Source organism: Eublepharis macularius, chromosome 3 (assembly GCF_028583425.1).
Source record: "Eublepharis macularius isolate TG4126 chromosome 3, MPM_Emac_v1.0, whole genome shotgun sequence".
NCBI classification, from domain to species: Eukaryota; Metazoa; Chordata; class Lepidosauria; order Squamata; family Eublepharidae; genus Eublepharis; species Eublepharis macularius.
This window is the reverse complement of record NC_072792.1, coordinates 3,532,618-3,554,172: the sequence shown is the minus strand read 5'-3', so window position 1 is coordinate 3,554,172 and position 21,555 is coordinate 3,532,618. Positions and strand designations below refer to the sequence as shown.

Below are 21,555 nucleotides of genomic sequence, written 5' to 3'. Positions count from 1 at the left end.
CCCCCCCTTCTTTATAGCTTGGATCATCCAGCCATGAGAAAGTGGAAACGCAAACAGTCTTAGCAAAGTTCCGCTTGTGCAAGATCTTCTGCAACATCTGGCACTTTCCTCCCCCTATATTATGGGACCAGGAAACTGGTTGTGCAATCAGATAGATCCTTTGAACGAGCAACGCAGGACAGGCCGCACTGCCTACCTTGTACACTTCTGCAGTCAATGCTATCTTGTCTGAGAACTGAATACAATTACTGATGGCAACATTAGCTGAGTTCACTGGCAGGCACTGAAGGCACACGGGAGTAAGTCTCAACTCAAATATTTCACACACACACACCGCTTTTTTACTATGTGCCCTTAAAAACTGGAGGTGGCAGTGACAGAGAGGGTGCCGTTTAACTGCCCCAATCAAATACTCCAAACTGCTTTCCCTGCCTGAGACTGGCAAGCAGGATGGGAGCTAAACTGGTGGGTGTTCTTGAATAACCATTTTTCTTCTTCTCCCTCACAGTGTATGCCCTTTATTCCCTTACAATAAGTGTGTGCAAGCTCTCTCTCTCTCTCTCTCTCTCTCTCTCTCACACACACACACACACACACACACATTCACACACACAAAGCTCTGGGCATAACTGAGATTGCCAATTTTTTTAAAAAAAACTCCTTTACAGGCTGTCTGCTTAGTCATATTCAAGACTGATGCCAATATCTAATACTGAGACTAAAAATAAACATAGGCTAACTGTGCATTCTCTCTGGCTGCGGAAACTCATTTTATGTTGTGAGCAGCTCAGAACTCTTCCCCCAAAGCACCCTCCTTTTCAAGCACTTGCTCATGGCTCCCCAATTATAATTTTAGCGAGGGGGATTTGCCCCTCCCGACTTCTGGGGCATTCTGGCCTGGCTGATACATGAGCCTTGCATCAGGTCAGCGTTTAGCTACTGCTATTCTGTCTTCCCTGAATTTTAAAATCATGCAAATCATGCCTCTTAAGCCTTGCTGTAAAGCAATTTCTTGGTGCACACTGGACCATGGAAGTGCACACGGTGCCGCTTCATCTACCACGGCAAACACTGAGATGGGAAGGGAAGCCAAAGGGAAGGAGGGAGGTTGCCCCCCCTCTGCCCTGCCCTTGATCTCATTCATCCCATAAGGGGCAGCAAAGGAGAGGGCCCCACTCTTTGCTTTCTCTTCCCTACAGGGCTCTCTTTACAAGTGGCAAAGAGAAGGAAGATGAACCTACTTCGTGTCTCTGCCATTCCCTTGGAATGTGCTTTCTAATGCAGGAAGTGGGACAGGTGCAAACATAAGAACAAGACCCAATTTAAACATATTTCTACAGAAAACAGTCTTCCATGTGCTGGATGGATAATATAGCAGCCAGAACATCAATAATACTTTTCCACATAGGTAGCATAGATTGGGCGTAAGGTTGTATAGTGACAACACAGTTATTTAGTTCATGCTCCCTATAGGTGTAATTGTATGTGTGCGCTTGAAATGATCCACTGTGAGAAACTCTGTTTTGCCATGCAAGCCCCCAACATCTGGAAGCATCTGTTTTGCTGGCAACCATGTCATACCTGCAGAATTTGAAAAAGACCTGCTGGACTTTCTTCAGGTTACATATCCTGCTATATAAAAGGCTAATCGTGTTCCAGACAACTCACTTCCTACCCTGGTATGCCTCCAGAGGGCGCTGCCATGGAAGGAAGCCCAGAAGAGGCAGCCCATCCCTCCAAGAGCGCACCATGGCAGGAAGCCCAGGCCAGGATCAGGCGTGGAGCAGGAGACAATGCCTCCCCCCCCCCCGCGCCTTCACCCAGCTGGGATCAGGAGCGGAGGAGGTGGCGATGCCTGCCCCTTTGACTTCACCCATAAACAAACAAGAGGGGCGCCACAGAGTGCAGAAACCCAACTACAAAGAACCTACCACGGAAAAGCTGAATGTTCTTAAAGTGAACCTTGAAGTAATAGTAATTTTTTAGAAAATATAAACTTTAATCAAACAAAGTTGTAAAGGCGGTTCTCTAAACTCACTAAAGTGCAAGGTGCTTTACTTCACCAACTTCAATGTACAGTGTAATAACGTTCACATCCAAGAATCACACTTCTAGTACAACAAAACAGTCCTTTGGGAGAGGTGTCTTCCTATTTGTAGCCAATAAGGAGTCTTATCCAGAGACTTGGAATTGCAAAGTAAGTATGCCCAGATAATAGTTCAATTAATTAACTTCTCTCCTCTTTCTTTAATAAGGTGCAGGCCCAAGCCGGTGGTGGCTCCAATCAGCAGTACTTTATCAGTACTGTATCTGGGTGCCAACTATGGCTTATGAGAAGTGAATTAAGGTTATTGAACAGCTGAAGATGGAGACAACGGCTGATGGCACGCCCTTGATAAAGCCTAGCCGAAACAGGAAGATAGCGCACTCCCTGTTGAGTGACTTTTGGTGGCTGTGGACCCCCCATCATGTGAGATTCTGGATTTGGGTGGAATTTTCCCATCTGGATAACACAGGAGACTATCTTTATCTGCCTTACGCAGTTGTTTACTTACACTGTGAGATCTGCCTCACCATGCATCTTGTGAGAAAGGCAGACTATAAATAACAAATAAATAGAATTAAATAAAAAAATAAACCTATATAAATAGTTATCTTGTATTTTTATGTCCTATGTTTTTACTTGTGGGTAGTAAGATAACATTGCATACTTGGTGCGCGGGTTCGTAAAATGTTTAACATTTTAATGAAGGCAGTTGTGAGTGCTGGACTTTGTTGTCATACCAATAATCTAGGGCCGTGTTTATCAAACTAGGATCTGGGTACTCCTTCAAGTATGCAAAGTTTCCCCAGGGGGTCTGCAAGACGACTGAAAGGATGGGTCACCTCTCGCATGCCCACCTGCCTCAGGTGAAAACAGAGCACTCTCCATTTTCTAGGAATGGGGGCCAGGACTGTCTGCCTCAGGGGAGGGGGACGGAATCATCTCTGTCTTTCAAGGGCAGGATCTCCTTCCTGCAGTCCCCTGGCTTCCAGCTCAGCACCCAGAAAACAAGTGGATTGGTTGCCAGGATTCATGAGCTCAGTCCCAGGATCCCCAAATGGTTGCATGGCACCCAACAAGGTTCAACTGTAATGCAGCCCTCGTAATTGCCTCCTGTATAAAGCTGAACTGGTTTTCAATCCATCTTTCAATGTACAGGATGTCACCTTGAAGAGACACCACCATAACAGCCAATGGTGGCTTTCAGTTGGATACTGGAAGTTCAGGTTTCATGTGATCCTGGTCTTTTTCTGTTTGTATGAGTAGCTCTGAATGTCTTTCTAGACCTCTTCCCACCTGTATTCAGCTGGTATCTGGCAAGAAGTTATTAACCAATCAGGACATTTCTTTCTGTCTCTAGAGCAACGTCAATTCAGTCAAGGGGTGAGACTGAACAGAACATCTACCTCGGCCCCTTGAGCAGTGGCCCAATTATGTATTTAGAAAATGTCTATGCCTCCTCTCCAGAGAACCTGCGCAAGGCAGCTTTACAAAGAGAAACACAATAAAATAATAAAACAACATAAACATTCTTTAAAATTAATAAACCATTAAAAACCCACCCGTTAAACATTTAACAGCTTAAAAATTCTTATAAAACAATCCTTAGGCTAGAAGTAGACTCTAAAAATGATGTTAAAAATCAAAAGCCTGGGTAAGAAGAAACGTTTTTTTTGGCGTGGTGCCTAAATAAGAGGAGGGTGGGCATGGCAGGAAACTCAAGGGTGAGGGCATTCCAAAGCTGAAGTGCCGCCGCAGAGAAAGCTCTGAGTCCGTTTGCTACCTGCCTCAGAGCTGCAGGCAGGAGCGTGGAGAGCAGGGCCTGTGGCTTCCCCAGAGAGTCCTGTGCCCTCTGTGGCCGCCTTACTTTGTAGGCCATGTAAAGAAAATGGCAATGTTTCCCTTAAACCTCTTTATATACTCACTGAATTGTTTTGAGGATGCTGGGAGATGGGGGGCTCCATGGACACACGCTGCTTGCTGCCCAGGTGTTCCCCACTAGCTCGTGTGGTTTCCCTGTTGCTGCTACGGCTACTCATACAGCACAGTGGCTACAGGGCCTCCGTACTGCAGGTTTCCCTGGTAGCTCTTTTTTATTGCCAGCTTAATAGCATTAAATTGATATAGCGTTGTAGTAAAATACACATCAGGTTCCCCGAGTTCCTAGCTTTCATTTTTTAAACAAGTAAATGGCTAGCTCATTTCATTGTGAAAATATTTTTTCTTATATATGTCAGCAAGTAAAGGAGCTGGAGATTTACTTTAAAAAAAATGAAAGCTGGAAACTCAGACAGCCGGATACAAACTTTAGTGTAAAGGTATATCAACATAATGGTATTAAACTGATGGTTACAAAGAAAAAAAAACCCTGCAGTTGGGAGAGGAATTGGCTATTGTGGGGAAAATGGCAACTGTCTGGATGGGACCAAGAAAATTCAATTTTTTTCCACTGACATGGCACCCAACCAGGCTTTGTTCCAATCCTTCCCCAAACTTTTGAGCAAAGCAGGCTTGAGAAATATTGGAGAAAAGCCAGGGAAATGCCAGAAGGTGAACGAATGCCCTGTGGAGCTATGGGGCCAACAGCACTGAAAACTGGGCCAATAACTTGTGCTGAAACACCCTCATTCAGACAGGGAATGGCCTTTTAAGAGAGAAGGGGGAGTGCTCGGACAGCCTGCAGAATATTTAAAATAAAAATGGGTGGCTAAAGTTTGAGAACTGATGACCAAGAGATGAGCCATGTATTCACAGACATCCAAAATACCACCTAGAATTCTCCTGGGTAGATTTACATTAAAAATCTCTGAAACGTTTGAATAAAATCATTCTGATATCGAGTTGAGCTGGGCTTGAAAACATTTCTTAGGTCTTGAGAATTTAGATTTTGGGACATATCCCTCAGATTTCACGTTCTGAATACCCTAATGTACTACAAAATGGTTTTGATGGGAAAAGACTAATCCTCCCAGTTATTTGTACTGCAATCTACATTGGGAACCTGAAATAAGAGAGGGCGGTAAGGTAAGAATCACTTACAGTTCTAACTTGTAGGCTCCAAAGAGGGGATTTCCTCCAAGGGAGCCAAGTTTATTCAGCGTAACCGATACATGTGAAGCTCACGGATGCTGTGCTCATCCCGCCACACTAATACTCCCTGGTCCAAATGGAGGATTTCAGTTATTTATTTAATTTTTATATTCCAAACTCGTCTTTTAAAGATCTCCTGAGGCAGCTTACATAAGTTAAAAATAGAAATAGTAAAATAAAACAAAACTCACTGACCGCATTAGAAACAACATTTCTAATAAAATAAACAATACTCTTATAGAATCTAAAAATCAGAGTAATAAAACTCACATTAAAAAATCAGAGACTAAAGCCGCCAGTATAAAAAATGACAAGAGAGCAGGTGTCCCCGTACCCCATTTACAGTTTGCCAAATGCCTGGGGGAATTGGCATGTCTTTGCCTAGTTGCCCAGGGTCCAAAAGGCTTGATCCCAAGCAAGCAGCAGTAAGAAGGGAGGTCAAAGGTGAGGGGCCCCAGTGGAGAAGGCCCTGTCTGCACTGGCTACCCCCTCCCCTCAGACAGTGGGGGGCAGACAGAGCAGGGCCCTGAACTGGGCCGGATGAAGATCATGGGTTATGTCTAAAAGCTTGTCTCATCTCTTGCCTTGGCTTCCGCAGTGTAATGTTAAGGAAAACAGCCAGCCGTGTGGGAAGATAACACCAGGCCTGGTTCCCCCTGGAGGACTAGCCACATTTCAGCCGCCTGATTCATGCTTTTCCCCTTGTTTTTGCATGATCTTGTCCTCAACTCATATTCAAGGCATGAACTTTTCCTCTGAAAACTAAACTTTGTTTTATACCAGAAAAAAATGAAAATGATTTTCCCCCCGACATGCCGTTTCTGGCATGATCCGTTTCTTGGGTCTGAGAGGGGAGCTTTGCCTTGTGTCTGGAGGGAAGGAAATGCCCCTCGACTTTCCTCTGTGTTTTGACCTGCTTGGTGTCCCTGCTGGCGCCTCAATGAAGATGATTTTGTGTGTTTAAGCCATACCATAGCACTGTTTCACTGCTGCAACAGCATGTTGCCTAGTGCTGCTACCCTCCATAGCACTTCAGGTTGCGGGGGGAGGGGGGGAGGCCCAGTGACCAGAGAAACCACAGGATGAGGAGAAAAGCAGTGGCCCATTCTCGGGGTTCCTGTAGCTGCTCCTGGGCTGGACAAGGCAGCCTCTGTAAAAGAGGCAACAACAGCCACTGCCGCTGCCGAATGGCTGACGTTGCTACTGCTGGCGACAGAAGCAAGCAGCTCAAGTAGGTGACCCCTCAGCTCCAAGAAGAGCACCACACGGCAGCTTAGCCACGCCAACATGCTGCTACACGCCAGCTTAGCAGGGCTCAGTGGTAGTGTTATGCACAAACTTGTGCCTTAGGTGTCCCTCTCGGCAATCACAACAAGAGACACACACACCACGGAGTCCTGTAGAATGAAGAAATATATGATTGTTTAATTTAAACAATGGAGGAGCCCTTTTTACACAGGAGTAGGTGGTCTCCTTGTGTCCAAAGCTCATCAAAGCTACAATAGAAGTGCAAAGCAATTTATACCCTCAGGTTAATTATAGTAATATCACAATATTCTAATATTTGTTATCTTATTGGCTTGCAGTCTTTGACACAGGTGTCTAGGGTTAATTTTATTGGAAGAGCAAGTTTAGGTCAGCGACTTAATTGGGGGAATTCCAAGATTTGCAGCTCCTTATCTTGTCCTTGTGCTTGTTCCCCATGGAAGGACACCTGCCTCCTCCTGCCCACCTCCCTTTTGCTAATGTTACCTTCGACGGCGCCGTGAAGTCTCATCTTGGCAGCCTTGGGAGAGATAATGCCACAGGTGGCTGACCTAGCTTGCTACATTACTCAGTTTCTTCAAAAAGTATTTGTGTGACATTTCTACAGGTGCCTCTCTACAAGCAATATATTGTTTAGCCCTCAGTTCTTACATCGTTTTAACATGTTTTAACATACATTCTTCTTTGATCTTTTTGTTTCAAGTGTCATATTCTTGCAGGTTCCATTGCAAATACTACAATGGCTCCTGAGCATAGAAAAGGTGCAAGGCATATAATACTGAAATGGTATATATCAGGGGTGGGCAAATTGCGGCCCGCGGGCCACATGCGGCCCGCTACAGAGTTTTTTGTGGCCCGCCAAGAGAATCATTAAACTGATTCTAAAATTAAATGTGCTTGCAGCTATAGATGATATGAAATTAGCACAATAAATAAATTGAATAAAACTACCACTATTTTATTTAATTTATATTTATTGATTTTTATGATACAATTTATACCTTTTCTGAAATGCAAAGTTAACTAATGAATGCAATCATTTTAAAAGGTGCGGCCCTCCGCTAACCTCCGCTCCCACAAAGTGGCCCCCGAGCTAAAACAATTGCCCACCCCTGGTATATATAATACTGGTATATATAATACTGAAAGGCACAGAAATGATATATAAAATCCCTTTCTTCAAATCCATATTCCTCAGTGGCAGTGGCAAGACCAGTGGTGTCAAGAGAAAGCAACTCCCTGCATTTCACTGCTCCTACAGCCATCAAAGCAGCTCCCTGTGTCGTCTGGGTTGCTCCCCAAAGTCTCCAATGGGAAGGGAGAGAAGTGCTTCAGCTCCCAGTATAGCTCACAAGTACAAAACAGGGACTCACTTGCTCTCCTGTCTGCCCTCCATGGCCCTAGCAGTTCACACTGTCAGCAGAATCAAGCCTCAAAGCCAGACTAGATGCTCAGCTGACCTGCCTCTCCTCTGTTAGGCATCCGGCCTGTTTCGTGCGCAGTTTTGTTTTTTATTGTCATTTTAAAATGTTGTGGGGAAGCTGTATTAAGAATGCCTTTGACCATGAAAAGTGGGATATAAATTCTCCAAATGAATGAACGAGTGCTAAAGCTTTTCATGTACAGAGGGGATTTTCCTATGTGCAGTGCGTTTTGTTTTCAGTAAGACAGCAACCCCCCCTTTCCCACATCTGGGAGAGATACAAAGAGGCGAAAGCTTTACTCTGTGTGCCAGCTGATGGACAGCTGGCGTGGTGTAGCGGCAAAGGCAGTGGAATCTGGAGACAGCTGAGTTCAAACACCAGACTGTGGTAGTCCCTGGGCCAGCAATGCTTTCTCAGGGTCTTCTGGGGATAAAAGGGGCTCCTCCGTGTGCAGAGAAGGAACAGCAGGACAAAACAAAGGAGGGCAGAAGCATATACCCTGGCCTCCTCGCCAGAGGGGTGGGATAAAAACGAGACCGAGAAACAGGGTTAGGAGATGTGTGGCATACATTTTCATAGCTGACAGTGGAAAGAAAATCTTTTTATTTTTTAACAAAGGTTTGTAGCAGGCAATTATCCCGATTATTGTCTTATGAGGAAGGCCCAGAAAGGTAACAGAACTGATTATATTTTGTACAAGGAAAAATTGCCAGCACTTAACACTGGAGGCATCTCGCCTGCCAAGTGAGCATTTGCAGAAAATCAGTGGAATGATCTCCCTGCCGAAAGGTCTGCAAGCAGATTCCTCTGTATTAAGTATGTGCCTCTGAGAATTAAGGCATCTGTACACAAGGCGCAATTAGTGCATTGAGGGAAATGTCCGTCCCCCCCCATTCTACCAACACATGATGCCTCCTGTAAAATTCCAAAAGACAGCCAGATGGTTTATACCTACATGCCATATATTGCTGATAACATTATGAAGGAAGCCCCCTGCAAAACCAGCTGGGCTTCTTCATCCCAGGCGAGCGAGGCCACTGACTAGACATTTCCTTGCATTTTACATAGCTTCAGTCTATCAGCAAAAAAGAAAAACAACTATAACTTTGCTCACCTTGAGGAGTAAAAGATAAGGAAATGGTCCTTGATCTTCCAAAATGCCATAGGGAATGAAGTGGAAAATGACTCTATTGTCACTACTTACCCTCAGGATTATCAACACACCATCACCATTAACTAACAGAACTATAACAACTAACTGGGATAACTTACATTGAGTGAGGATCCCCATTAGAGCAGTTTTAAAAGTCTCTTTGGCTTGCTCCATTTCTTGTTCATGAGTAGCTTTTTCATTCATGAGTCGGCGGACGTGACTATTGGCCAACTGCACCATTGAATAGAACTGGTTGGCAGTGCGGCGATTCACCTCACCACGCTCTATCCAGGTAAGCAAAACGGTAGTGGCCTCTGGAAATTTGCTGTCATCTAAAACAAGCAAGTCAGGAGGTTTACATTACAATCATATGCTTTGTGATATTAAGACACTTCTGCCTTTATGAATTAATATGCTCATAAATAATTTTTATGGTGTATCTTAAACATGACTTTGCTTAATGTCCTAACATAAAACGCCCTCCAAAGCTCTGTTTATCATGAGTCCTATAAAATGTTGTAACTTGAATTTCCATTCACTCTTCACACAGTTTAGCAATATGAAGTAGCTCCATGTTGGGAACATGATCATATAAATATTATGAAAGCTTTCCCTCCCCACCACAACAGGGAAGGACTAGAAGGGCAGTCAGGGGCTTTGGTCATCTTAGCGGCCCATGCAACTAGGCAAGTCCTGTGACTGGTTTCTGTATGATGCTGAGTTGGCCTTTGTTGGCGTGAGGGCCAGCAGACAGCAACTTTGACAGGGAGCCCAGGGTGGCTATGCAAATACAAGGTTTGATGTTCTTTACTAGCACCACTGAAGTGAATGTACAGGAGCACCGTGGAGGAGAAAGAGAACTTCCTAGTACACCCTTGGGGGTGGACTGAAAGCCACACAATGTGGCTGATACCCTCCTCTCTGAACTGGTCCGGCACTGCTTCACACTCTGCCAACTTTGCCCTTCCTTTCCAGGGCTGGCATTACTGGCTTTCCTTCCTTGGAGGGATAGAAGAAGAGGCTGGGTGGGCACCTGGCAGCTTTGATGATTCTGTGACTCAATATGAATGTACACAGATCAGGAGAAGGAGGGCATGAAGAGATGGTTTGAAGCTCTTGCGGCCCATTTGTACATGCCCAGGGAAACGCTGATCATCACTTTGGGGTCAGGAAGGAATTTTCCTCCAGGGCAGATTGGCCAGGAATCCTGGAGGGTTCCTCTGGGCATAGAGCAGAGGTCACTGGGGGAAGGTGGGGAGGGACCGTGACTTTTCTGCATTGTGCAATGGGTTGGACTAGATGACCCTTTGGACACCTTCAAGCTCTATGTTTCCATGTTTGGAATTGAATCCCCTCATTTGGCCAACATTTGTAGTACTGCCCTACAGAGTTGAAAGGAAGGACCATAATTGTGCACTGTTGTTATGGGAGAAGTAGCAAGATTTGGGTGCCAGACTGAAGATGAGCAGCAAAGAGATGGAAGACCAGAGCCAACTTTCCATACCTTTCCACGTGGTTTGAATGGCCATGCAGAGAAGATGGCTTGGGAGGAAAGAGGAGAGGCTGGGTGCATTTGAGGTGGCCATGAAACACCCCAGCGAGGCAACTGATGGGGTGGAGGAGGAGAGAGGGTAAAGAACTGGGAATAGCCATGTTTGAACGTTGTGATGATGTGGAAGAGTGAAGGGAAGAGGAGAGGGAAACCAGAAGCGCAGAGGGGAGCGAATACAGGGGGCATCTGGAAGGCTTAGAAGAGGTCAACAAGAGATGGGGGAAAGAAGCATGGATTGATGGAGGGATACAGAGAAAAACAGTTGGAAGAAGAAGAAAATGGAAGAGGAAGAAATTTTAAAGGCAATTTCAGAGCATAACTGTTTTCTTCTATTGACAATCTGTGTTCTGTTATTGTAACAACTAATGGCAATAAATGGAAGCACCATTTGATGGGGCAGTCTTAGCAGCAATTGTGTGCATGGCCAAGGTGCTTAAATTCCACCCAAAACAAGGTGTACGCAACACCACAATCTTTTTTCTAAGTGTTGTCAAGGACACCACATTGCAGTGGATTGTGGCTTCACTCCATGTAAGTTAAGAAATAATTCTATGTTTGACACAATCTTCACAAGCTGGATGGGCCGGCAAGCCCATTAACAGTTAATTGATGATTTTACACAAGTAGAAAAAATTCCACTGGTTGTGTAATTAGGAAATCCAAGTCGCTAACCATTTAACAAGTGCCTGAGGGAAATAATTCACAGCACAACTACATTACCTAACATAATGCCCTCTCTACAGGTTATTTTTAAAATTCTAATTTCATCTCCACTCCTTGCTTTCTAAATTGATGAGCTGACTGCCCAGTGGCCGACACGCTGGAATTCATTTTCTTCACTGAGAATAGAACAAGCAACTCCACGCTGGCCTGGATCCCGGGCAGGAAATTTAATTTTTGTCTGGTAAAGTTATCTTAGGGAAAGCAAGTAATAGAATCCAGTTTTAGAACAGGGTTTGGTTGGCCACCTTTTGAAACCATTCCTTTGGAGACAAACTGACAAATATTACCACAAAGGCATAGCAATAAAAGTATAACACTTAATTGTTTAGATAATTGCACTTAGCTATATTTCTTGGCACAATTGCGCTTTAAAAATCCACCATACACTAGAACAATTTCTTCCGCTAAGACACTTTCTTCCCTGGCTTGAAAACATCACCTTCAGTCACTTGAACACGCCCCTCCCTGTGTCAAGGAGCACCATGACGTATATCTTGGCACGCCACTATTTTATCATCCTCGGCTGCCTGGAAGTCCACTGTAAATTATCTTCACAGGCTTTGGATTCTGAGGGCTACAAGGAGTGGAGCCTCCAATCCACAGGCAAAGACGCCACAGAAATAATGGGAAAGTTGGCAACCATATGCCTGGCGATGTCTCAGCGCCTTGGGAGCATCCTGAGAGGAGGCCTGTTATCGGGTCGCGCACAGACACTGGCTGTGAGAACTAAGAGCTCCTCACTGGTGGGCTGTACAACCCCCCCCCCACACACACACACATACACACACATCATTTATGCAATCTTGGCTGCTCTTTTTCACCCATTTCCATGGGAGCCACCACCCTTTATTTATTCTTTTGCTTAGTTTATGGAGGTGATGCTGGTCGGGAAGTGGAGGTGTTGGAGAGTGCTATATACTGAAGAGAGTCAGTTGACCTTTGTTGACTCCACTCAAGAGTCTGGTGGTTACACACACACTCAGCTATTATATCTCCATTGCAGGAGATGCAAAGAAATGCAGCTGTGGAGAGGCTTTCTTCTGTCTTCATTTGGGCCAGAAGATGGCTTGACACGTGGATACATGGCTAGGCTTACCTTGAGGCTAGGTAACTGTAATACATTTTACGTGGGTTTACCCTTGAAAACAACTCAGTACACAACTCCGTTGCTTTGGGGAGCTAGCTAAGCAGAGTATGAATCTTGTACTGACTGACTGACTGACTGATTGATTGATTGATTGATTGATTGGATTTTTTAGCCCTCCCTCCCTGCAAACGGGCTCAGGGCAGGTTACAATAGTATAAATAATACAATAAAAACATTTTAAATACATTTAAGATCAGAACAGTAGTATATTTACAGGCAGTCTCAGATGGCAGCCTCCTCCATTTGTCCTATATCACACTATAAACAAAAAAGAAGGGGGGGGGAGTGGGAGATGCAGTTGATATCGTACAGTGACATCGCATATGGCGGGGGGGGGGGAGATGGTTTTATGCCACCCCGACAGAAGCCCGGTTGGGAGGCATTTCTAACAAGAATCTAAGACTGGCCTCAACCATATGCCTGGCGGAACATCTCTGTCTTACAGGCCTGCTGAAAGGATATAAGGTCCTGGCAGGTCCAGGTGTCCCCCAACAGAGAGTTTCACCAGGCTGGGGCCAGGACTGAAAAGGCCCTGGCCCTGGCCCTGGCCCGGGTCAAGGCCAGCCGAGCCTCCCTGGGGCCAGGGATCACTAGTAGATTTTTATTTGCAGATCTTAGCATTCCCCGGGGTACATACAGGGAGAAATGATCCCGCAGGTATGCTGGTCTCAGTCTGTTTAGGGGTTTAAAGGTTAAAACCAAAACCTTGAACCTGATCCGGAACTCCACAGGGAGCCAGTTCAGCTACTGCAAGATCAGTATGATATGCGCCCTCTATGGCACACCCACCAAGACCCGTGCAGCAGCATTCTAGACCAGCTGTAATTTCCGGGTCAGACCCCTCAAGGGAAGCCCTGCAAGGAGTGAATCACAGTAGTCCAATCTGGAGGTGACTGTTGCATGGATCACTGTCGTTAGGTCGAGAACAGACAGATAGGGCTCAAGCAGCATCAAAGGATGTCCAGGGCACATCCTTTGATGCCCACTTCTGTTTCTAAACGCCTCAAGAGGATGGCCTGGTCTACTGTGTCAAAGGCTGCAGACAGATCCAGGAGGAGCAGTAAGGAGGCGTGGCTTTTGTCTATATTCAGACGGAGATCATCCACTAATGCTACTAGTGCTGTCTCTGTCCCATACCCTGGTCTGAAGCCTGATTGGAAAGGGTCTAGAGCGCTAGAGTTATCCAAGAAGGTCTGGAGTGGGTCGGCTACTGCTCTCTCAATCACTTTGTCCAGAAAGGGCAGATTAGGGACTGGACGATAATTGGCCACATCAGTTTTGTCTAGAGATGGCTTTTTAAGTAGCGGACGGATAACTGCCTGTTTGAGGAGCCGGGGGAAGGTGCCCTGAATTAGTGACTGATTTACAATAGATCTCAGTGGTTCACTTATGTGATCTTTACTTGATTTTAACAGCCAAGATGGGCAAGGATCAAGCGCACAAGTAGTGGTTTTCATAGACATCAAGATCCTGTTAAGGTCTGTCATTGTAATGGGTTCAAAGCAGTCCAAATATAGGTCAGACGGTGTATTAAGCATTTCTTCTATCTTGTTTGCATTGCAGCTAGCATCTAGATCAGAGTGTATTCATGCTATTTTATCAGAAAAAATCTCAGCAAAGGCCTCACAGCTAATTGTCTGTTCTTGAGTCTGTAAAGGTTCAGATTTAGGAGTTAGAAGGTGTCTGGATACCCTGAACAATTGGGACGGTCGTGAACTAGCTGACGCAATGGTTGCTGAGAAGTAGTGTTTCTTTGCCACTTTCATTTCCACTTCATAGATCCTCCAGTGTGTTCTGTAGCACGTTCTATCAGCTTCTGTGCGAGTTTTTCACCAGCGTCTTTCTAGACGCCTTCCAGCCCTCTTCAGGTCAGCCAGCTCCATGGTAAACCATGGTGCCGGCTTCTGTCCCAACGGCCGGAGCGGTTGACAAGGAGCAATGGTGTCAATAGCTTCACGGAGCTTTTTTGCGTTCCATGCTTCTACCGCAACTTCTGTGGAGCATGTCTGGAATTCTAAAATCCCTAAAGACATTTTGACATCTGGAAGGGTCTATGAGCCTTTGTGGGCGAATCATTTTAATTGGACCCCCCATTTTGTGGGGTGTTGGGGCCATATTCACTTTTGTCTTCAGCAGATGATGATCTGACCATGATTGAGGCCGAGTCTCTAATGCTGAAATAAGACTTTCCCTCAGATGCTCAGCACAAAATATTAAGTCTCGTGTGTGGCCTCTTTCATGTGTAGGGCCTGACAGTATTTGCGAGAGGCCCAGGATTGCCAGGGAAGCTATAAATTCCTGAGCCAGGCCTGACTTTGAACACTCAGCATGGATGCTGAAGTCTCCCAGAACAATAAGTCCAGGTGTCTCCAACACCATGTCTGCTGGCAGCTCTGCCAACTCAGAAAGGGGGCTTATGGGGGAGCTGGGTGGTCTGTGAACGAGCAGGGTACCCAGACTGCATAGCCAGGGGGAGTTAGCTGGGACAGACACACCTTGTCATTTTCCTGCACCCAAGTCTCTGTTAGGCAAGCCACGTCAATTTTCTCTTCCTGTAACATCCCAGCAATGCATGCAACCTTGTTCCTAACAGGTCTGGTATTGCATAGGATTAGTGTTGCGGGGGTGGTGGTGGAAGTGGCCCCAATATCAGTAGGGGGAATGCTAGAGAGGTTGGATGTTGTGGTTTTCCCAATAAAAATGAATGTTGGTGGGTTTTTTCTTTATAGGACTCAAAATATAACCCTCATGTGAAATATTTTCCTCCTAGACCAAGAAGTCACTTCCTATGTTTTTTGAACAGGTATGCATTTCTCTGTATGCCAGAATGCAACATGGGTATGGAACACACACATGGTTACATGTACGAGGGAGCACAGATCAGCTGCTACGTCTCCCTGGTGTTTCACCACCATGAAATCTATGAAGCCTACAATTACAGAGGAATCTTCAATGGATAGGTGTACACTAAGAGAGTGAGAGACTGTGTCATCTTTTTCTTCTTCTCCTGATTTCCTTTCTTTTTAAAAAAATTGTGTCTAGCCACAACAAGGCCTCCTGACTTTCTCACCCAGTAATTCATCTTCTTGCCAGCCTGCTACTCCCGCCTCTATCTCTTGCTGTGACGGATGGGTATTTACTAGTGCAGGATTGTAGCTGTGATAGCAGCTACCACCAATTCTAGCACCTCTTTTACTTCCTCTGAACCACAGTTAGAAGCCAGCTGGCATCAGTGAAGGAGAGAAATATATGTGGGAAGCTTTCCTCAGGAGGGATTCTAGCTCCCTTTCTCATCATCACACGCTACTACCGACAACTCATTAATTTGTGTTCCAGTACGGCAAGGGGTAATGCTGACTTTTCAGTGCAGTTTTCAAGTTTATTGGGCACAGATAAGATACAGAGGGAAGGGGGCATATAATTTAAGAAGAAAATGAAGCCCAAGTTACTAGCTAAGCTGTACTTGGTAAGTATTCCGATCAATACTCACGACTTCTGCCAAAGATGATGAGGCAGGGGACAATTGATAGGAACTCAACAACTGACATATTTCAATCACTTTCCTGACATTTTTGAGCTGTTTGGGGAGGGAATCGGAAGAGGGGAGAACTTTGCTCACCATAGAGCCAAGCTACAAGTGACAAATGACACAGGTTGGACACTTGTCAGCTTCCCTCAAGTTTTGATGGGAAATGTAGACGTCCCGGTCTTGCAGCTGGGCTCTCCAACTGCTGTCCAATGGACTTTTCAACTGTCACTTGTCCAACATTCCACCAAGCTGCCTACATTTCCCATCAAAACTTGAGGGAAGCTGACAAGTGTCCAACCTGTGCCATTTGTCACTTGTAGCTTGGCCCTCAGATGACAGCCAGTACAACACGTTTCCCAGGATCAGGTAGGGTTTGCACTGGAAACTTTGGAAAGATTGAGCTCATTTAGAACAGGCACAAAGATTGGTGCAACAAGATTCTTAGGTTCTACATGAGAGATAAGGCACAGTGTGTGTTACGTTTGTGGTGATGGATTGAGTCCCTCTGAACTAATTTCCTCCTCGCAAGTTGCTCACTACAATGGTCAAGTCATCTTGGCACAAGGGACAAGATAATTTGGTCTTAGGCACTCAGGTTTTAAGGTTTTAAATATTTAAGACTCTGTACCCTGAAATTTTAGTGAATAGATTTGTAAATAATATGACTTACCATGACTGGGTTGTATGCTATTATTGTGTGGTCTATGACCGTAATAAAGATTGACTGACACTACAATGGTCAAGTCATCTTGGCACAAGGGACAAGACTGGATGCAGAGGGGAAAAAATTGGGGGCATCCCTATTTCCACCTATATTCCACCAATGGGAGTCTAAGTCACTTTTTAAAAACCTGTTGGTGCACACCTGCTGGGTATTCCTCTTGCATTCCTCAATGTGTTAGACTGTCCCTCCTCCACTTTGTTAAAATTAAGATTGTTACACTTCTTTGTCTTTTTTCATGGGGGGGGGGAGCTTTTGTTATGCTGTATATTTATAGTGCTGTATAAATGATAGATCCATACCTCTTCTAACTAGAGCAACAACATCTAGCTTTCAGACACCAAGTATGGGGCAGCAGATTGTTTCTACACAACCAGTCCTTTTTATTGTCAAGATTTGTATTGCCTTTTATCTGACCTGGGATACCAACAGTCACTAAAAAAGGAAATGTGGACATTCCACTGCTCTGCTCCTGAGCGCCTCCTGAGCAATCAAGGAGTTGAGCTGCAAGCCGTGTCTATGCAAAAAGAGTGCTGCTGTTTGAGACCTTTCACTCTTAAGCAATCAAACGTATGAATTTCAAATTGTCTCTTTCATCAAGCTTAGTGCTACCTACATCTTGCATAACCAATAACCATTCTTAATTCATTCTGTGATTGCCCCATCTATTTATTTAAATTTGCAATCTGTTCGCTCTTTAGGGAATAATACAATACCTGGCAGAGGCGGGATTTGGGTTTTAAAGTTTTATTATATGATCTAGAAAAAAACTTTGAATGCATAAGAATCATTTTATGGAGTCATAAAAAAGCAGAGATGAATTCTGCTTTGCAGATTTTTTCATACTTTTATTCAAAATACTTTAAGACTGAAATCTGACAGGCAGCATATCTGAGAAGCCACTTGCTCTGTAAGAGCCTCCACAGTGCCCATCAGCTGCTGCAGAAACAAACAATGAAGGACAGACTTAGAAGAAAACAGCTTCTTGCCCACAGGAACCGCGGCACTTGCACCTCCCGCACTCAGTCTCGGCGGCGGCAGGGGGGGCGGGGGGGGACGACGACGACTCAACTGGGCACGATAAATCCCTCCTTTCCACGAGCTGCATATTTTGCATGCGTGTGAAAAGCCGGTATTTGCCCGGTCTTCGGCTGCTTAGGAGAAATCCCCAGATGTGCATTCGCTTCACTGATTACTGCACTCGACTAAGGGTCAAAAACGAGTCGGACCAGGAAAGGGCTGCACAGGGTGTTTATTCACACAGTCACAGAGAAACTCTCCTCGTTTCTTGGCTGTTTGAATCTTTGGTTCTGGCTTTGGGTTAAGCTATACAAGGTCCACCTCTGGAAAATTACAGCCATTATGACTTTGCGTTTCCCTGAGAAGCTAAGGGATGAGATGGGACTGCGGCACTGGAAGGCAACCTGGGCAAGCACACAGTGGGCATGGCGCTGGCAGAGATCGACAACAGCACCTCCTGAAGTGACGTCGTAACAGTGGCCATGGGAACGTTCCCGCGCTTCACAAGGTGGATCACCCCTGTGCAAAGAGTGGGAGCACGCCTGTCGCCGGCATGGTCACGTCACTTCCGGAAGTGGCATCACTGTGTGGGTGGTGGGAGTCCACGTGCAGAGATCACCCTCCCAGTAAGCACTTGGTCCCCCCTCCCACTGGGAGGGCACAGTGTCCAGGCAATCCTAGATCAGAGAGCTTCGGGGCCAGAGACCAGGAGAGAGTTTTGCACTCACCCTCTACCTCATTAGCACAAGGTAGCCTGGGTGAAGGTAAGCTGCTCTGGCTCTGAGTACACTCTAGCTGCAGAGGCACAGGGCCACATGGTCCTAGCAACACCCCGTGATTGTTCAAGTGGGATGAGGCCATGCTGAGGGTGGCCTGGCACAAAGCGAGTGTCTGAGCATTGCCGTGCTCTGGTTGGGCTATGTTGTGGCAGCTGATGGAATACTCGTCACTAGGAACGGTTCTGTGCTCTGGACTTGACTACCAGGATAAGTGTCAGTCCAGGACTCTGGATTTTGGGTTCCTGCCTGGCCTTCTGTGCCTCTAGCCTGCTAAGGCGAGATCAGTTTGAGAGGGCCGAAGCCTGAATAGTATTTAAAGTAGCTACTCAGTTTTGTTATATTCTTTCCCGTCTTGCACACTTTCTATACTTGGAATCTTTTACACACACTCTAATATACTTTATGAATTATATTTCTGTGCTGTGTTTTGCGTTTGGGGGTGTTATGAGCCTGGGCCTAGGTAGTGAGGCCTAGTGGCTCTGGGGAAGCCTCTACTAACATGACTACACAGCCTACATTTCCCAGGTCCCCTTTGGACCCTGTGATTGGTTAAGAGGGGATTTGAAGGGGGAAATCACACCAATAGAGAAGTGTGTGTGTGTGGGGGGGGGGTGCCTGAGAGAAGGGATAAAAAGCCTTGCCACAGTGGGAGGGTTTTCACTCCCAGGGAGCAGAGCTACGGTTGCCAGCCTCCAGGTAGTGGCTGGAGATCTCCCGGAATTACAACTGGTCTCCAGGCCACAGAGATCAGTTCACCTGGAGAAAAGGGCTACTTTGTGGGGGGGGGGGGGGTGGACTCTATGGAATTATGCCATGCCAAGGCCCTTTCCCACCCAAACCCCACTTTCTCCAGGTATCACCCCCTAGATCTCCCTAGATCTCCAGGAATTTCCCAACTTGGAGCTGGCAACCCTAAGCAGAGCTGAGGAGGGGCTGCTGCAGATGGAGGGATCCCTCATCCAGAAGGGGCGAGTCAGCTTGAAGCCAGTTACCAAGAGACAGCTAGGGTGTTTTATTTTGTTTTTCACTAACCTTTACAGTTCTCTTTAATCTACCAAGTTTTGAACACCAGTTATTACTAAACCTTTTGAATAAAGTTGCTTATTATTCTGCCTGGGCCCTCCTTCGGTCACATTTGAAGTAAAACCCATTGGGAAAGAGTGGACAAAAGGGGTCGGTTGGGTGCTCTGGGCCCTTCTGAGGAGACCTGTACCAGAGAGGGTTGCCAGCCCCCTGATGGGGCGGGGGCTCCCCCACACCTACCCTCCACCCCCCCTGCTTACCTGGCCAGCAGGAGAATGGGCCTTCGGGGGCATGGTCCAGGGGAGTGCGCACCCGCGCTCCGCAGCAGACCAATTTGGGCCCCAAACAGGCCGAATCACATTTGGGGCCTGAACCGGCCCACTGGGAAGTGCGGGAGCACTCCAGGGCCTGTTGCGCCACCCCATCAGCCCACCAATGCTCTGCAGCAGGCTGATTTTGGCCCCAAACGGGCCCAATTCAACGTGCTGTGGAGTGCAGGAGCTCTGCCAAGAGGGTCCTGGAGCGCTCCTGGTGCTTCATAGCAGGCCAATTTAGGCCCCGCCCAGAAGGTGAAGGAATATGGCAACCCTAAACAGAGCGGTGGCAGCCTACAGAGAGCTTCCCTGGGCCCCTGCCTATGACATGGGGCTTCAATCTAAATCCAGACCTTTGGCCTATTTGGCTACAGCTACCACGTAATTGTTTTTGTGGAACGCCTGTAGCATCCCACGTTGCGGGGCTGACTTCTTGATTAACCCCTGGTAGGGCTGGAGACTTTGTCCCTCAGTCTCTAAGCTGAGGGTTAGTTCAGAAGTACTGGCGGTGGCTCCCGTTACCCTGGGAGTTGAGGCGTCATCCCCCAACAGAATGTTTTGCTATTGACCTCCACTCCCGCCTTCCTGGGGATACAAAGGGGCTGCGGCAGAGGGGGACTCCACCTTCTCCCTTCTTGTGCCCAGTGCTTGAAGCAGTTTTTCTCCCAGTGAAGACAACAAGAAAGGGGAGAAAAAATAACAACAAGCCTGCAAACAAGGGACAAAAAAAATAAAGTGTAAACTAAAAATGTAAGAGAATTGTTTTGTTTTAAATTGCATATAATTCAATTCATTAATTAATAGTGCATAAGTTTGATTTCAATGGGCTCAGACTGGAGTAACTCTGCTTAGAATTGCACTGATGATCTCCTTATGTACGGCACCAAAAACCCAGATGCGTTTTGGCCCAAGGGCCTCCCCTCAGTGAGACGTATATCATAAACAGCACTCCATCAATAGAAATGATAAATCAAAAATGCATGGCCCAGCACAAAATAGACCTAGAATGGGGGGGAAACATGCATAATGATTAGCAGGGCTTTTTTTCTGGGGAAAAAGGTGGTGGAACTCAGCGGGTTGCCCTCAGAGAAAATGGTCACATGGCTGGTAGCCCCGCCCCTTGACCTCCAGGCAGAGGGGAGTTTAGATTGCAATCGAAACTCCCCTCTGTCTGGAGGTCAGGGGGCGGGGCCACCAGCCATGTGACCATTTTCAAAAGGTTCCGGAACTCCGTTCCACCCCATTCCCACTGAAAAAAAGCCCTGATGATTAGTATCTGGATATTTTGTGGGAAACAAAACTAATTAAAAATATAAAATTATGTTTATGATAAATAAAATTACTCCCACTAAGATGTAATATAAAACAGCGTGGAGTACATTCACCAAAACCCTTCCACGGAACAGCATAAAATACAATGAAGGCAACACATCCAGGTAAGAGTTGATCCTCATAGCAACTCTTATCTGTTTTATATTACATCTTAGCGGGAGTAAGTTTATTTATCATAAACATTATAATTTTACATGATTTCACATTTTTAATTAGTCTTGCTTCCCACAAAGTATTCAGATACTAATCATTATACATAATTTTTTTCTTTTTTCCCATTCTAGGTCTATTTTGTGCTGGGTCATGCATTTTTGATTTATCAATTATATCAGGGGTGCTGAACGCATTTGTTACGAGGCCAGATCTGACATAAACGATACTTTGTCGGGCCAGGCCATGTGCACCATTAAATTTAAGGCCAGGTACGGGTGATATAAA

The 21,555-nt window shown here is 45.9% G+C and overlaps 1 protein-coding gene across 4 annotated transcripts in view; it reads right to left on the bottom strand.

The window, feature by feature from the left end:
• ENOX1 (ecto-NOX disulfide-thiol exchanger 1) overlaps positions 1 to 21,555 on the bottom strand; it is a 281,697-nt gene that overhangs the window by 147,345 nt on the left and 112,797 nt on the right. For all 4 annotated transcript variants that reach the window (XM_054973854.1, XM_054973857.1, XM_054973856.1 and 1 more), the window contains exon 7: positions 9,097 to 9,309. In XM_054973854.1, coding sequence (XP_054829829.1) covers positions 9,097 to 9,309 — 213 coding nt within the window. The remainder of the gene's footprint in view (positions 1 to 9,096; positions 9,310 to 21,555) is intronic.